At 41.0% G+C, this 16,139-nt stretch overlaps 1 protein-coding gene across 6 annotated transcripts in view; it reads left to right on the top strand.

Moving 5' to 3' along the window:
* The window catches only part of LOC121185645 (RNA-binding motif, single-stranded-interacting protein 3-like), a 160,128-nt gene that overhangs the window by 36,738 nt on the left and 107,251 nt on the right, over positions 1-16,139 (top strand). For 2 of the 6 annotated variants that reach the window (XM_041043920.1, XM_041043918.1), the window contains exon 1: positions 12,959-14,327. The exons of 1 other annotated variant lie outside the window; for it this stretch is intronic. In XM_041043920.1, coding sequence (XP_040899854.1) covers positions 14,253-14,327 — 75 coding nt within the window. In that variant the 5' untranslated portion in view covers positions 12,959-14,252. Of the gene's footprint in view, positions 1-12,958; positions 14,328-16,139 lie in introns of those variants that run through there. 3 more of the 6 variants (XM_041043919.1, XM_041043924.1, XM_041043923.1) reach the window with 3 other exon arrangements.

The raw sequence follows: 16,139 nt of genomic DNA, 5'->3' as shown, positions 1-16,139 counted from the left end.
CTGCAGAAGGTGTGGAGTCAGGTTATTTGCAATTAATTATGGTAGACGCAGTATGGTCTGGTGCAAATAGATGGAATACGAGCTGCTTTTTAGTGGGAAATAATGGCAAGTGTTTGTTTAAAGACGAAGATGAACGAGTTTCATAAACAAAATGTATGCTATCAAACCAAATAGGAAAGAAACTAAATTAAAATGGCTGAAAGCAAAACTATAATTCAAGCGTCAATTTAGATTTGCAGTATATTAATACAGTTTAGAGTATATATACAAAATAAATGTGTGTATGTGTGTGTGTATTATCAGCTAGGCCAGCAATTGTAATGAATTTGGCAAGCTTGAGGCAAATTTAATTCATTGCATTCATCAGAAGGGGCGTGCATTCATTTAATTACATTTAATTAAGGTAAATGTGATCCTAATATTCTTTTTCAGAACAATTCAAATATATATTGTTGGGAATTTAAATGCTAATATAAAAAGAAAGTTTTTTTCATAGTTACTGATTCAGTTAAAATCTGAATATGGTGTAACTGTTTTGCTATACTTTGGGAAATCTTTGTCATGTAATTGCTACAGTACATGCAGTTCAGCTATTGGAATTACACAGATGTCATTAAAATTCTTATTGTGTACTACTGTTCCTAATGTTACAGTGTAAATACCCTTTCAAATATGTGTTTGAAAAGTTTGAAAGAGCAGAAAATGAGCAATAATTGATATTTAAATCAAGTAATTAATGCCTCCCCCTGACAGATTTTATAGTTTATACTTATATAAAAGTTGATGAATGAATCATAACATAGCATATTGGCCTGAAGAACTTCTATAATTAAAGTGGAAAGGATCGTATTTTTTCATGCTAACGTGACAGAAGTGGCTGAAGGGGACAACTCTCCAAGTCTAATTAAACAAAGAACCTATTCATAATATGCCATGAAATATTTATTATGTGTCCCAGATACACATTCCCCAAATTTCACCTCACATTATTACTTGAGAGAGGCTCAGCTAAAGACTCTCTGTTATACCTGTCTGCCCTCACAACATAAATTGCCTCAGTTTTTTTTTGCTGTCTCATTGCTTGGATGTGTTTATGTTTGTTGCAACAGCCGCTGATTACTCAAATGCAGCCTTATTTTTCTCCAGTCTCGTCAAAAATCTTTTACTTTATTTCTCTTTTTTCTTTTTATTGAGGGATAAACATGAATACAGACAAAAGAAACAAAACATGACTAACAAATCACATCAATTCTCATAAGAGTTCAGACCACAGAACCAATGTATTGCCATTCAGCAGTAATACCAATCTTCATTCATCAATAATGAAATCAATATCAGACGACAGAGAAGTAGAATTAATTAATAACAAAAAAAGACAATGGAAGGAAAGAAAAAGGAATGCCATGTGGTCAGTTTGTCTTCACATTGAGACATGCAGGGGTGTATTGCCAGGTATCACTGAATTGTTGGGATTGTTTATTTTTTTTAGCTGTGATTTTTTACATTGAGAGAGAATTATGCCATTGTGACATTGAGAGTGTATGCATTTCCAGTTAAGGAGTGTTGTTTTCTCAGCTTTGGCCAAGGTGAAGTATGGTTTTGTGATATCTGTGAAGGTGACTGATGAGTGTGAGATCTCCTGGAAGGCAAAGAGATGGGGACAGTGGAATCCTGTGACCCATAAATTCAGAGAGTTCAACTGTTACCAGAGATTTTGGGTCGGTGTGCACTTCCAAAAATAGTGATAATAACAATCTCTTGTGTTGAGGGTTTTAACCAGCTTCTTTCTGATGATTATGTTCAAATGTTGCAGTGATGTGCCGAGGCCCCTTCTTTGCTTCAACTCCAAGGTGATGAGCCTGGTGAAAGGTCATATTGTTAACGGTATCAGAGGGAAGCTTTAGTACAGTTGTCATGAAATCATGTTTAACTGGTTTTCCAATTTGTTTTCGGAGATCCCAGAGAAAATGAAGTTATCATGCATACTGCTCGTTTGTATGTCTGATATTGCTTCTTTCATAGTCTTATTTTCTTTGTTCTCTGTTTATTATTTATTCTTTATGTTTCAACAGTGATTTTCAAGCACTTCTTGTCTCTTTGTTCTTGATTTATTTGTGATTAAATTTAAGACTCTCTTGCATTTCTTTAAGTTCAACACTGATTCTATAAGACAGAGTCTTGCATCAGTTGAATGAAACACACTAACCTCTGGTATTGGAGAGTTTAAGTCCTTGGTGTCGGTGGAAGATTCCCAGGAGCATCTCTTGGGTTTCTCAATCTTGAGCCATCTGTGTCCTGGTTGGGCTTGTGATCCGGCATCTCAAACAGATTGCAATGGTATCTGTCAACGAAATTTTCAATTTTCTCCATGGTTGATGTTCAGTGAAGGCCCAGTGTCAATTTTTAAAGAAAAGAGAGGTTTGTGCTCTTTGAAATTGAGAGACGCGCCTGTATAAGTGATTGGCTGCACCTTCATGGCTGATCACACCTGCGTTTGCACGAATTGCTGTCTCAGGGTGAAGTTTCTCTTGCTGCAGACTTTCCAACACAGCTTCCTGTTTGTCAAATATTCAGTTTAAGGCTTGGGCCGTTTAACAGTAAGACTCTAAGGAATTGCTATAAAACAGATTATTTTCCAAAACGCTTCCTCCTGTAATCAATAATTGCTGACTCAGTATGGAGTGCTGCACGATACCGGACTGTAAGTGTGATGTCGTTTCCTTGTTGCATATTAAAACTGGGCGATTAAATGCCACAGCAGGACAAGGACAGTATAACTTAATGGCTTCTTTTTACTGCAGTTGTTAGGTCCTTGCCTCAGCCCCCAGTGAGCAGTATCTTTATATTCAGCAACAGGGACAAGGTAAAATATTGTTTTCACAGATTTTTCTTTTAAAGTTAACAAGGGCAATGCATGACATATTTTGTGTTAACAAGGGAGATGCTGTCCCCCCACTCAAATTGCCCCTCTCCTGTTAAAAGCCACCAGGGTATGAAGCAGAAGCCGTCGCTGTGAGGAATGAAGGCCATTGAGTTAAGCTTGTTGAGTTTAATGGAGCAGGAAGGCTATAGTAGAAGTAATGACTGAGGGTGAGCTTAGCTACAGGCCTGTCAGGTACCACAGAGAAAGGGGAAGAAAGGTTGTATCCTGCTGCCATCTTTTCCTTTCTTTTTTTTCTTTTTTTTCTTTTTTCTTTCTTTCTTTTTTCTTTTTTCTTTTTTTTTTTTTTTTTACCAATGACACCCATTCTTTTTTTCATTGAATACTATATTTTCATTGTTTTGGCTTTGTTCCTGTTTGTGCTACACAGGGAGGAAAGGCCCCTACAGCAAAAAGCAAGTTGAAATTGTATAATATTTCTGATATGTATGTCTGATAAAATATTATGTATTACTATTATAAAACAGTATGTAAATTACTGAACGGTAGCTGATTGCCATTGTTGGTGGTTGCCCTTATGTTTCAGTGTGCGTCTTAGAAAAGGTCAACTGTTAACACCTATCATTGCTTGTTGATATTAAGGCCTAAAATGGTTGCTAATTAAGAGCAGAATTGAGAATAGACATACCTAAGATGACATTTGGCTTTGATAATATGGTAATGCCAGCTAGATGTTGCCTTTAGACATCAGTGGTTTATGGCTGTGTGATGGTGATATGGGGCAGATGTTGCAGTTGCTAATGGTCGATTTTATGTCTGATGTGGTTTGTCGTGGAGGGTGAGATGCATTTTTACTGAATGATTGTAGTGCAGACATGTCTGTGAGGGCATAATGATCACAATGAAAGGTTTGATTTTGTTTATTAAAGTAGAAATTACTGTTCTCCTTTTCTCCTCTCCTCTCCTCTCTTCTCCTCACTTCTCCTCCCCTCTGCCAGATGGCTGCTCCTTAATCAAACTCTCGTACCTCAGAGAGGTAAACACATTACGCTGCCCTGATTACACTGACTTGGCGAAGCGTACAGCTTGAATGTGTGTGTGTGCCGGCTTCGAATGTGTGTGACAGCAAGTGCATATGTATTTGTGTATATAGAAGAGGTAAATGGGGGTTAGGGGGTGCTGTTAAAAGTCAGTGCAGTGGGTTATGCTCTCGGGCACCCTCGCCATCTTATTAAGAGCTGTTCCATCTAGAAGGGAAACATTCACACATGCAACATAAGTGCAGAAATGATCGCTCAGCATATACGTAAAGAATCACTCATTCTCTTAATCTCTCATTCTCAGAGAGTAAACAATCCCCTCAGCCTGCTGTAACTATGGAAACACTTGCTGCTGCAGGCCCCTCATATGGCTGCACTAGTCTGTTCTACACTGTGGTATACTATAGTTATCCCTGCCAAGTATTGAGGCAGGCAGACTGCTGTCATACATTCCTGCAAAACCCATAAAGGCCCTTGTCATACAATCCAGCAGATCTATAAGCCCCTGGGCTTGATGTCACACAGTAATGTATATCTAGCTGTGAAAACACTGACTTCGAGGCAAACCATGTAACTCGCTTTGGCAGGGGGAACAAAGCAGAGTGGGGCTGCAGCACTAATAGTCTGGCAACCCAGTAGTGTTAGAGGCAAACAGAACGGTTTTCACAAGACTCGGCTGACCGAGTGCCGAGTGACTGCGGTGTGGCTCTGGACTTCTTGGGCTTTGGAAATTCTGAGGAGAAAGTGGGAATGTCACATGCTGTTGAGTTGTAATAACAGTCAGACACAGAGAAAACTTAAGCTGATTTAGTTTTATTGACCACAGTTTTCAAGGGTAGGGCGTATATTCAAAATAAAGAGGGAAGTGATTTAGGTGCTGAGTGATTTTGGAATAAAGGTGCACTATTGATGAAACTGTCACTTTTGTTTCCTTATGTTCTTTTTTGGGATGGAAAGACGACCACGATGGTGAAACTTTACTGATGTCAGCAGCTTAGTAATACATGCAGTTTGTGTGTTTCATAACAGGACTGACTGAGAATTTGGCAGCGTCCTGTGGCTTGTTTCTTTCTGTGGCTGCAACTATTTTCATTACTGATTAATCTACCATCTATTTGGTTTATAGAATGTCACTTACTAATAACAAAAAATGCTAAATTTCATTAAATTTGAGATGTATTCTTTTTGTCCAACTAGCACTCCAAAAAAAAAAAAAAAAACTACAAATATATAGTTTACTATCATTTCATAGCAAGAAAACCAGAAAATGTTGATGAGCTGGAACTCATGAAGTTTTGCCATTTCAATCAAAAATTATTGCAGATTAATTTAATGGCAGTGTCAATTGTTTCTTTATCTTCATATGTAGAGTTAGCTGTGTATGATCCAACCACTCCTACACCCTGGTCCAGTTTTCTAGGTGGAGCATGTTTTCAGGAGCAAAGGGCTGAAAATTTGGGTGGTGAGTGACTGAACTGTTTTTCTTGAGCCTGAAGATGTCATTGAATGTCTGGATCCATGCAAGTACAGTTAAAAATGACCAAACTTGTTACGGCACAGTCCAGTTGCAGCCAATCTAAATATTTTCTATTACGCAAACAGCTAACAGCTTATAATTTCATGGAGGAAAGAGGGACATTATGTAGCCTTTGTTTTTCTGGATGTGTAGCATTGTTCCAAATGCAGGCAATGACAGTAACAAGAAGAAAATTGGGCTGTTAAGGTGTATGTGCCAAAACATAATAAAGGGTGGTTATTTTGGATATCAAGTTAAGCTCAGATCTACAGTAAAATCATTTCACTAGATTACCACAGTGATGTTTAGTCCATGATGCTACACATAATTAGCAGTGATGATACTGGCCTTTGATGAGACCTGATGAGATGTAGTGAAATCCTTCATGCATTATAATTTTTTGTGGTGTGCAACAGCGTAGGCGTTGAGAGAATTAACACTATGAATATGGATGCTGGGTGAGCATCATGAGAGTAAATGTGCTTACTCTATTGATTAAATCTCCCATCAGTCACCTGGCAGCATGGTCCCCATCCTCTCGCTCTCCCTCTGTCTGTCCCTCTCCCACATCTCTCTTCTCATCTCTGTCAAGGCGGGCTCAGTGGAGTGGTTAAATTGTCCATAGCGCGTAAACGCTCGTTTATAAAAGCCGACAGACGTGGCGGTCGTTTGCTGAAATTAATTACCCCTTGGAGCCACAGCAAGCATGGGCCCTAGTCAGTCAGTCACGGTCTACTACCTCCCAGGCCCAGTACCTGCAGAGAGAGAGAGAGAGAAAGAAAGGGGGGAGAGAAAGAGGGAGAGGGGGAGAATGCCAGGGGGAATGACATGAGGTTTGCATTAACAACCTGATGTGAAAGAAAGGGATGAATAAATATTGAGGAGTCTGAAAAATTTATAGTTGATGCATATATTTTTCCATAAACAGGAAAAAGCGATGGAACCAAACAGACCCCAATCCTCCAGAGAACAATACAAGTCTAAGTAATGAAAAAAAGTAAAAAAAAAAAGAAAACAATGCAGGCATCTGTGCTATTAATCAAAATTGCACATTTTAGCTGTGAAATATCACTTCTTTATTTCTTAATTTTCCTTCAGTAGAGGATCCATGGAGAGTTATGCACTGACGCAGCCCAAGATGATAATGTGATACACACCATAGTGACATCAAACTAATCAGACTGTATTCATCTTCAACTAGAGTAACTTAATGAACTTCAGCACTATCTGATGCAACACTTCTCTAACATTAATAAAAGCTTCATCTCCTGTCTAATTTGCATAATTGTTCAAATGAATCCACTGATGCGCTGTTCTTTTTTCTTTTTTAATAAAATGATGATTTGTGTTAAAGTGAGATGTGGCTCGCCGTTGAGAGGAAAGGGGAGAGAGGAGAGGAGAGGAGAGGAGGGGAGGCATGGGGGGAGAGGAAAAGGAGGATGGGAGGAGTGGGATTTGCAAAGGGCCTAAGGTGATTTGTCACCATTTTGATTCAGTCATGTAATGAAGCGTACAGTGTTGTACAAGGGGTTATTGCTTTGAAGTGATTTTTCATGTGGGGTTGTGGCTACAGAGATTGTTTAGGATGTGTTGCTCACATTGTGTAACTTAATATCTCCCTCATCTTGTCTGCCCGTCTCACTGACTGAGTCATCAACATTTTCCCTCTGCCCTTTATTGTTGGTGTCCATTACAAACTCTGTGCAACCCATTTCAGGTTCTTCAGTATTGCTATTCCCTATTTTTTTGAGGTTTTGAGGTTCTTTGCTGCAGTGACATTACCTCTAAATGCCTTTCCACTTGAGCACAAATGACAGGGTGGCAATGCTGTGTTTATTCCTTCTCAGTTTGTAGCATTGAATTACGCAATAAAAATCTTGTTTGAAAGTGCCTCCTGCCATTTGCTTTTCATGTACAGGCGGTCTCACTGTTGGTTTCTGACTAAGAATTTGAGAAAATCTAACTTCTACAATCTGTAAGGGGGGGGGCATGTAACTGCTGGTAAGCTGAGCTAGTGCCCACTAGAAAGCTAATCTGCTAGCATTTTTACCGGCGCTGACCACTGTTGACTAGTATCACAATGTTATCTTGTGTTTGATTATGTTGTTTTATGAGTTTACATTTAAAAATATTTACAACGGATACATTTCAGTATGAACAGATTATTCAATAATGAGGTTTGTTGTCAGTTGCATTGAGCTGCGCCCTCCTCATTATCTGATATTTCTCCAGATAGACACTCTGAACAGAGCTGGTGGAAGCCTTTCACCAGGGGAAATTCAGTGATAATAGAACTGCAATGCAGAAATTGGAAAATAACTTATACTGAAATTAGTTTTCAGATTCTGATTAACTAGAAGTTATGCTGACTACATTGCTCACATGTGAATCATAGTCATGAGATGCTGCTTTGTCAAAACTAAACCTAGGTAAATGTAGGTGGTACTAAGTCAGTGCCAAAAGTCGGAGAATATGATGTTTTTCTACAGTACTGTAGGTACCGTAAATATCGTAAGTATTGGAGATGGAATCTGTTGTAGCAGTGCCCCACACACAACATTCACAAAGGTTAACGTTATCTTGTTTAGTCTAATGTAGCAACAGCTCATAACGTGAACTGTGTGCTTAGAATGTGAAGGCTACCATCATTACTATTCAGTCTGTCAAAATATAACATTGACTTTTTAAAGAAATATTTTCACGCAATTGGTCTGTTACCATGTTAGTCAATTTAAACTACTGCTTGCACACTGACAACATGGAGGACTGTGCGTGTGTGCGTGTGTGCGTGCGTGCGCGCCATGATGTTAAATTTGGTATCAAGAATCGTGGAATTTCAGTGATATTGGTACTGAATACCAAATTTCTGGTACTGTCACATCCTTTGGCTACAAAAAGGGCTGATCAACAAATGTTTTTCATTCATTGTTGAGAGTTTTGCTTCATTGTCAAAGGCAGTTGTGTTATGTGCTCCTTCTCTATATACCTATATAGTCTATATAGTTTTGGCTGTCTCTGTTTGACCCTTGAGACCCTTACCTTGCAGATTGTATCGGTACTTTGAGAGTTACAAGGGGGCATTAATCCAGTATTATCGGTCATCTGTGGAAGTATGTGTCATGTAAGATACATACGCTGCAGTACAATAATTTGTTAGATACTTGTGTTCAGAGTGCGGCCACCCAGCTTTTCTACCTGAGCCAGAGCAGCCCAGGTTCACAAACATATTGTATTTACTCACGCTTTCAACAAAACCATTTTCTGCAAGATACTGACCATGTATGAACAAGGTTATGGAGATGTTAACACACTCAGCACTAAATTGCCCAAGAGAGCGACTTTATTCTCTTAAGGTGTTTAAAACCTGAATTCATCTTATTTGATTTTGTGGATCAAAAGAAACCTTAAACAGTTTGTTCTGCATTCTTGTGCAGTCTCTGTATTTGTATCTCAGGAGACTTGCAAAGAGACAAATTCCCTCATGCTGTGTGTGGCAATTGGATGTAATAGTCCATTTACCACTGTAAATCTGCTGTGTGCAAATACCACTCTGTGTGTGTGTGTGTGTGTGTGTGTGTGTGTGTGTGTGTGTGTGTGTGTGCATACGAGTGTGTGTGTGTATGATGATGATATCCTGGCTCGTGTTTTCCTTGAAAACCAACCAGAGCAGCTTCTGTCGAATAGGCCTATCGTCATCATGACCTCTTCTGTTTTCCCAGCTGTATCTGAGCTAAGATGTGAGGCTTTTACTCTTCTTTTTTTCTTTCTTTTTTTTTTTTTTGGCTCTGTGTTTGTTATACATCTGGTGGTCAGTGATGAGAGGAACACATGAGATTCACAGCATGGCCTTTCCTGCTCCATTTGAAAACTGCTTTGATGACCGGGGGCTGTAAGAACACACAGTGTCAATGACAGCACTTTGATATTTTGCTCCAGCTGTCAGTTTTTGTCTGGTATTTGTCAAGCACTGGCACATGGAAAAAAAAACAGTGTCTCTGCTAAGAATAAGGTCCTTTTTTTTGCAAAGAAATGCAGATGCAGCAGATACATACTCAGGCTTTAGAAACAAGAAGGCAATTAAATTGTGGCTAAGATGTAATAGAAGTCTGTTTGATATTAAAATTAATGTAATTAACTAGTGTGTATTTACCACCACCATTATGGCTGTCTTGTCACTAGACAAGGTAATTAGGAAGCTTTATTGTGGCAGCAGAATATAGATAGAGATGTAAAGATTGTGCGTCTCATAATAGGACTGTACTGTGGAGTTGGAAGAATCAATTCTCTCTCTTTGTTTCCACAAACTGCGGTGTCAGCAGAATCTTAATTTTTCGTGAAAACTTTAGCTGGTGCACTACTCATATATACCAGACACACACACACACACACACACACACACACACACACACACACACACACACACACACACACACACACACACCTGATCTCCCTGTATCCCTCTGTCATTTGGCATTCCACACGCAGTACCGCTGAATGAATGTATAACCATCCTCCATCAAACTGCTTAGCCCTGTGTGCGTATTACCCTTCTGACTGCAAAGATTCAGGAACGCACACTCCTGCAATACAAGTGCAATATAATCAATACAGGCTGTTTTTGCTTGCAGCAGCCCTACAACATGCTTAGATATTTCACTGCGAGGTTCAGGCTGGAATTACTGCAAGATGAGCTCATGCAGCAGCTCCTCTGCAATCTAGATGAGCATGGATCATGACTTGCATGTAACAGGTAAAAAAAAAAACCAAAAGGGTTCATTTAATTCACTGAGCAGTCGCCTACAGAGAATGTACAAAAATATAAAGATGGTATGCTGTACTGACTTTTCCACCGCCCCTACTTGACAGCTGTGTTCACGCTATATTTTCCTAAGCAGGCAACTCTGACACTTCACCTCATGAAGTAGTTTTCCAACAAGTTTCTAAAATGCATCAGATTTACCTGGTTGAAATGCATCATTGCGTTTTCCAGCACATGATGGTAAGTTTGGACTGGTGTTTGTAGCTATTATAATACAGTAAATGAAAATTTGTGTTAGTGTTTCACAGTTTGTTTGTTTTTTTAACATTTTTACTTAGTGTTTAATTTCTGACAAATGCTGTTCATCTGCGAGTAGAAGCAGCTTTTCAGTCAGTAAGTATGGGAGTAGAGGCAGGGGCCTGCGTCACTGTTAACGTAGGAGTATATTTGATGTGATATATTTGTGCTTATCTTAACTACTTGTAAGCTGATGGCTTCAACCTGACTGCTACAGCTGTGGCCCTTGGTTGGCTGAGTCACTTCTTGACCTCCATTTACAAGTGACGCTTTGACTCCACCATATCCGATGTAGGCTGAGCAGCCATTTACCTGATGACTAACTTCCTGCCTGCGCTCCTTTGGGTTGCAGACAATGTCTGTTACTGTTGTTACTGATAATTATGATGATGAAACATTCTGTAACAAGGTTCTGCAGATGGCTCTGACTATGCAAAAGCCACTGGTACTATATCAGTAAAAATTCAAGGATAAACTATAGCCAATATATAGCAAACAATAACAGTTAAAGAACATAATATATGATCAGAGCAACTTTAATTATTCCCATGGGAAAATGTAGCCATCGCAGTAATTAACACAACACACACACACAAAAAAAACATAACCAATATTTACACAAAAAGACAATTACAGAGATTGACTATTAATGCATAGCTAAGAAGGATAACTATATACAAATTACAGCGCGTAATGTTTGCAGTCCTGACGACACACTTGGTTCGGTTCGTGGAATAAATCAACTCAGTTTGTCACATGGTTAACAAGGCAAAACAGACAACAATGAAAACTAAAGTGATTCTCAGAGCCGTGTCCACTCTCGCCGCCGGGCTTGATGTTACTGTTATCCTGTGTTAGACGTTATAACTCAAGGCAAGAGTCAAAGTAAAAATTCTCTCGATTTACTGGAACCCCAATTAAGCCAGTGGCAAACTACGGTGACACCACTGTGGTTTCGCGATTTCAGGCAGTGTTAACACTGTCATCATCAGTGGCGTACACAATGTTTACCCACCTCTCAGTAGCATCTGTGCTCATCTCCTAGGGCATAAATGCATACTTTACAGCGGTTAGTATGCTGTGAGGGGGCTGGTGTCAGCTTAATTACTGTCTTTGCTCCCTATCTCGTCTGGCTTGTCCTAATCTGGATCAAACGGGTTTGATGTTTTTGTTGTTGAGTGGTCAAACAAGGAGAATTGTCAGACATCCAAATCAATTTTGAGAACATTGAAATATCTTCATGACACACTGTGTTGTAGGCACCTACAACAACTATGTGTAACTACGCTGCAGCCCTCCATATGATGCACTGAAAGATGTTTTGTTGTTAAGTATATCTCTGAGCCAAACATATCATTAGTGTGTATTGTATAAGCTGACAGGAGAAGGCTACAAAAATACAGACAGACACGTGGGCATAGTGACAGAAGACTCGCAGACGGGCACACAATAGCACGAAGACAGTGATGTGTTTTTTGCATCACAGCCCGCAAAGTAGTTTAATTGGCCACGAGAAATAAAGCCCTTATCTTAGAGGAGGTTCTGCGTTTGCATTCTGTTCTCGTGCCCCTTTTTCCACTGCAGTGAACTTGCATTGTCTGCCAACCCTTGTCTCTTTCTCACACACGCACAGCTGCAGTCAGAGGGCAGAGCAGTCTTTTCATGCATGGCTCACTGTGCTTATGTAAGAGCACTACTTAAACCTGGTTACATCACATAACAGGCAGCACTGTGTCAGTGGGTCACTGTGCCACCCAACCGCTGAGCTACATACACACTCTACGTTTGGCCCTGCACCGGGCATGTGTGAATGGAGCATCTCCGTGTACTGTCGGGCATTCAGGCACACATTTCGGAAGGTCATTCAGACCTGCGTTCATGCATGTATTTACGCTGTATGTGTGTATGTTTGGGATCATCGTCTAATTGTGTGATGTTGTATAATAGAGATTGGTGTTAAATAATAGCTCAGATAAAATTGAACATATGTTTTTTTAGTTTAAGGATTCCAGAGACTTTTATTATGGAAAATGTGCCAGTGCTGGCCCTATAGAGTGCCAGTAGGGGGGCCTCTCTGTTTCCAAATTCTTCTCCTTGTGTATCCTCTTCTCACCCTTTACCCCAGCTCCTGCTCTTCATACTCCCTCCCCAGCTCCGCCTCTCTGTCAGCAAGAACAGCCCATCTCTGTCTCTCTCCTTTTCTCTCAGTTTCTATTTAGTACACACACACACACACATACACACACAGACACACACACACCCCAGGGCTTGAACGAGGGCAGGACCAACCACTCCCACTGTTCTATAGTTCCATGAAAAACACAAGGGGCGAGAGACACAGACAGAGAGAGGAAGAGAGAGAGGGAGGGAGGAGCGTAGCTGCGCTGAAGCCGAGCCCCTCTATGCCTCAGCACGCAGAGTGGAGCAGACGGCAACAGCCACACAAACACACTCCCCTCTCAGTTACATGCACAGTCACACACATACCACACGCACACACCACCGCCACCACCACCACCGCTGCTGCTGCTGCTGCCGCCGCCACCACCACCACCACCACACACACACAGTGACGGCTGCCAGGCGCAGTGGGAAGCAAGCCGTCAGGGAGAGAGCTTGAGAAGAAAGAGAAGGATCGCAGAGGGGAAGAGAAGAAAAGAGAAGAGAGTTGAAGGAGGCACCTTGTGGATCAGAAGGGATTTTCCTCTGTGTGAGTGTGCGTCTGGATAAGGCTATCTGCTTCTTCCTGAGCGAGAGGAGTTTTTACCGAGGCTTTTTCTTTTTGCTCATCCTCCACGCCGGGCTCCAGCGATATCTACCTATCTATCCCCAGAGCTTAACAAAAGAGGGAGGGAGTAAGAGAGAGTGAGAAAAAAGGCAGTCACAGCTTCAGCTCCAGACCACCCTCTCTCCTCCTCCTCCTCCTCCTCCTCCTCCTCCTCCTCGTCCTCCTCCTCTCCTCTTCTCTCACTAGCTCCACATCCATGTGTGAGTTCATCGCTGATTTCACTGTCTTTTGAGGATAGAGCAGAGGACAGCGTGTGTTCTCCAGGATACAGCCGAGCTCCCGGTGGGATCAGGGTCTCGTCTGGTGTGAGAGAGAGAGAGGAAGAACCAGACAGGGAATCGGATACACAGGAAGAGAGGAAGAGACGGAGAGAGACAAGAGAGAAAGAGACACTGGAAAGCAAATTGAAGGGGCATGTAAGGGGCAGCAGAGAAGAAGAAGAGTGAGTCTGATTTTTAGAGCGGAGAGTGCAAGGGACCGGCAACCGAATCCCATCTATTCCTTCTTTCCTCCTCCTCCTCATCCTCTCTTTCTTTCCTCTCCTTTTACCCTCTCTCTGTCCTGCTATTAAATCTCCCCTATTGTCTCCTTTGTTGCCTCCTACTATCCTTTCATATCTTCCTTTTCTTACCCTCTACCTCCTTCTTTCCAAACCTCTTTTCTGCTGCCACTCCAGATTCTCTCTGTCTCCTTTTCCAGACCCACGGGAAGAATGGATTTGTGAGGTTCCCTGTGAGCTCCCAGACAAGTGGACAGACTAATATCCCGAGTACTATCTGTCCTTCTATCCATCCCTCCCTCTGTGCGTTTATCACACAAACACCTCAGTAAGAGGAGAGCGTTCTCTCTCTGCATCCTCGACTCTTGGAAACAGTCGTCTGAAAGATCCAGGCCAGTCCCTCGGAGTGATCGTACCCCACCTGAGAGCATCTATCTCCAGCCTCCAAGACCTTCAATTGGATTCCAGCTACATGGGAAAACGTTTGGAGCAGCAGCCAATGTACCCCCACTACACCTACTACTACCCTCACTATCTCCAGACCAAGGTAGGATGGTCAGTGAGGCTGACCTATTTTACTTCTCGAACTCAAAAGAAATAAAGTTGTTTGTGTGTTGCAAATACACATTAGTGTTTCACCTTGTAACTGTCTTAAAAACATCTTGAAACCCTCTTTTTAATGAACTTAAAACCATCTATATCTGCTCCCTCTTTGTTTTTTTTTTTCCTTATCTTTACCGGATCGGGACCAAAATTCCTTTTTTCAATGGTCACAAGTTGTTTCACCAACCCAGGAAAAGATCAGAATTAGAATACACAATAATACACACTTTCTAAGCTCAAATAGTTTGAGAAAGCACAGAGATAGACATTGAAATAACCTCACGAGATGACTTGCCATGTCCCCCTCTTCTCCATCTGTCTCTGAGCAGGGAGATATTGGTGTCACTCAGCCGGGTTTTTCCCTTTTTCCTCCCACTCTGAGCAGTTGACCCTATCCTCCTCTCTCTGACCCCACCAGCTCCAAGTTCAAGTTCAGGGCATGAGGCCCACCCTTCCCTCAGCCCTTGTTTTTTCTCCTACTTTGTCCCTCTCCCGCTCTACCCCCACATCCCCCCACCCCCATCCACCGTCTACCTCTCCATTCACTGGCCATCCGTGGTCCATGATGGCATGTTGTAGACGTGGTTGATGGAACCTGATATACCTCTCCGATTACCAAGAGTACAGAAAACTGAGCTCTGCTTTTTTTTTCTTTCTTTGTTCTTTCTGTTATATTCCGATTCTCTTACTCACACACAGCATGCACCCACAGACACACATATTTCACTCTCTGAGTCTTCTACCACCAAGAGGAAGAAAATGGATTACTAAGGACTGATCAATTGCTCCTGCATCAAATCGCCCGGGCTGCCATTCTCTTTGTCTGCTGTGATTCATTTGTTTGGTTTTTTTTTTTTTTTTTTTCTTTTGTGTGATAGTAAGTGTGAGGACTTGGCAGGTTTGCTGCAATATTTAGTAAATGTGTACATGTCAGTTGGCAAGAGAGATGGAGATAGAAGCAAAGATAAAAGAGTAGGAGTGGGATGCTGCGAGAATAGAGAGATCATGCTATTGGGTGGACACAGTGTGGGAAGAGCAGGTAAGAAAATGATTGCTCCACTGATAAAAATACGTTGAACCTTGAACCAGACTCAGACTGCATGATTCATTTGCAGGCCAGCAGCAAAACATCCAGTACGTGTGTGGAGTCAAAGACACTACACATTCGTAGTGTAGTCTCAATCAAGTTTTTTTTTTTTTTTTTTGCCCAATTTGAGTTATTTTATAATGAACATATAGCAAAGCTCCAATCTTATACATTACAATTAAGCAAAATGAATGCAGTTTAGGCAGGATACACAATAGCACTGCATCTGCTCGCTCAGATGTTTTTCATTTACACAATAGCAAACTGTAAAAGTTTAAACGTCTCCTGTAATTACAAAACCGCTGACCAAAAAAGACAGAATATTCTAAAAATAACATTTAAAGGACAATCACAATTAAAAGTGTTACGATAACCCAATTTGTCGTGTTGAAAGAGGCTGTTGTTGCCACCACTCGAAGAGATCAGAGAAAAGATTACAAGTGGATGTTAGACTGCTTTCATTTTCTAATTTAAAACGCTTCCATATTGAAGACATTTTCACTGCTTGTTAACTTTTTATAACTCATGCCTCACTGCCACAAGTTGTGGATAATGTCAGTTTACGACAATTACTGCACATACGAGAGCTGGTGGAGACGGAGAATGCTGAGGCAAGATAGATTAGGGTTTGGAATTTTATCTGGTTTTATAAAGCTGATACTGATCAAA

The sequence above is a fragment of the Toxotes jaculatrix genome, chromosome 8 (genome assembly GCF_017976425.1).
Source record: "Toxotes jaculatrix isolate fToxJac2 chromosome 8, fToxJac2.pri, whole genome shotgun sequence".
NCBI classification, from domain to species: domain Eukaryota; kingdom Metazoa; phylum Chordata; class Actinopteri; family Toxotidae; genus Toxotes; species Toxotes jaculatrix.
The sequence above is the reverse complement of the archived record's forward strand: the minus strand, read 5'-3'. Positions and strand labels throughout refer to the sequence as shown.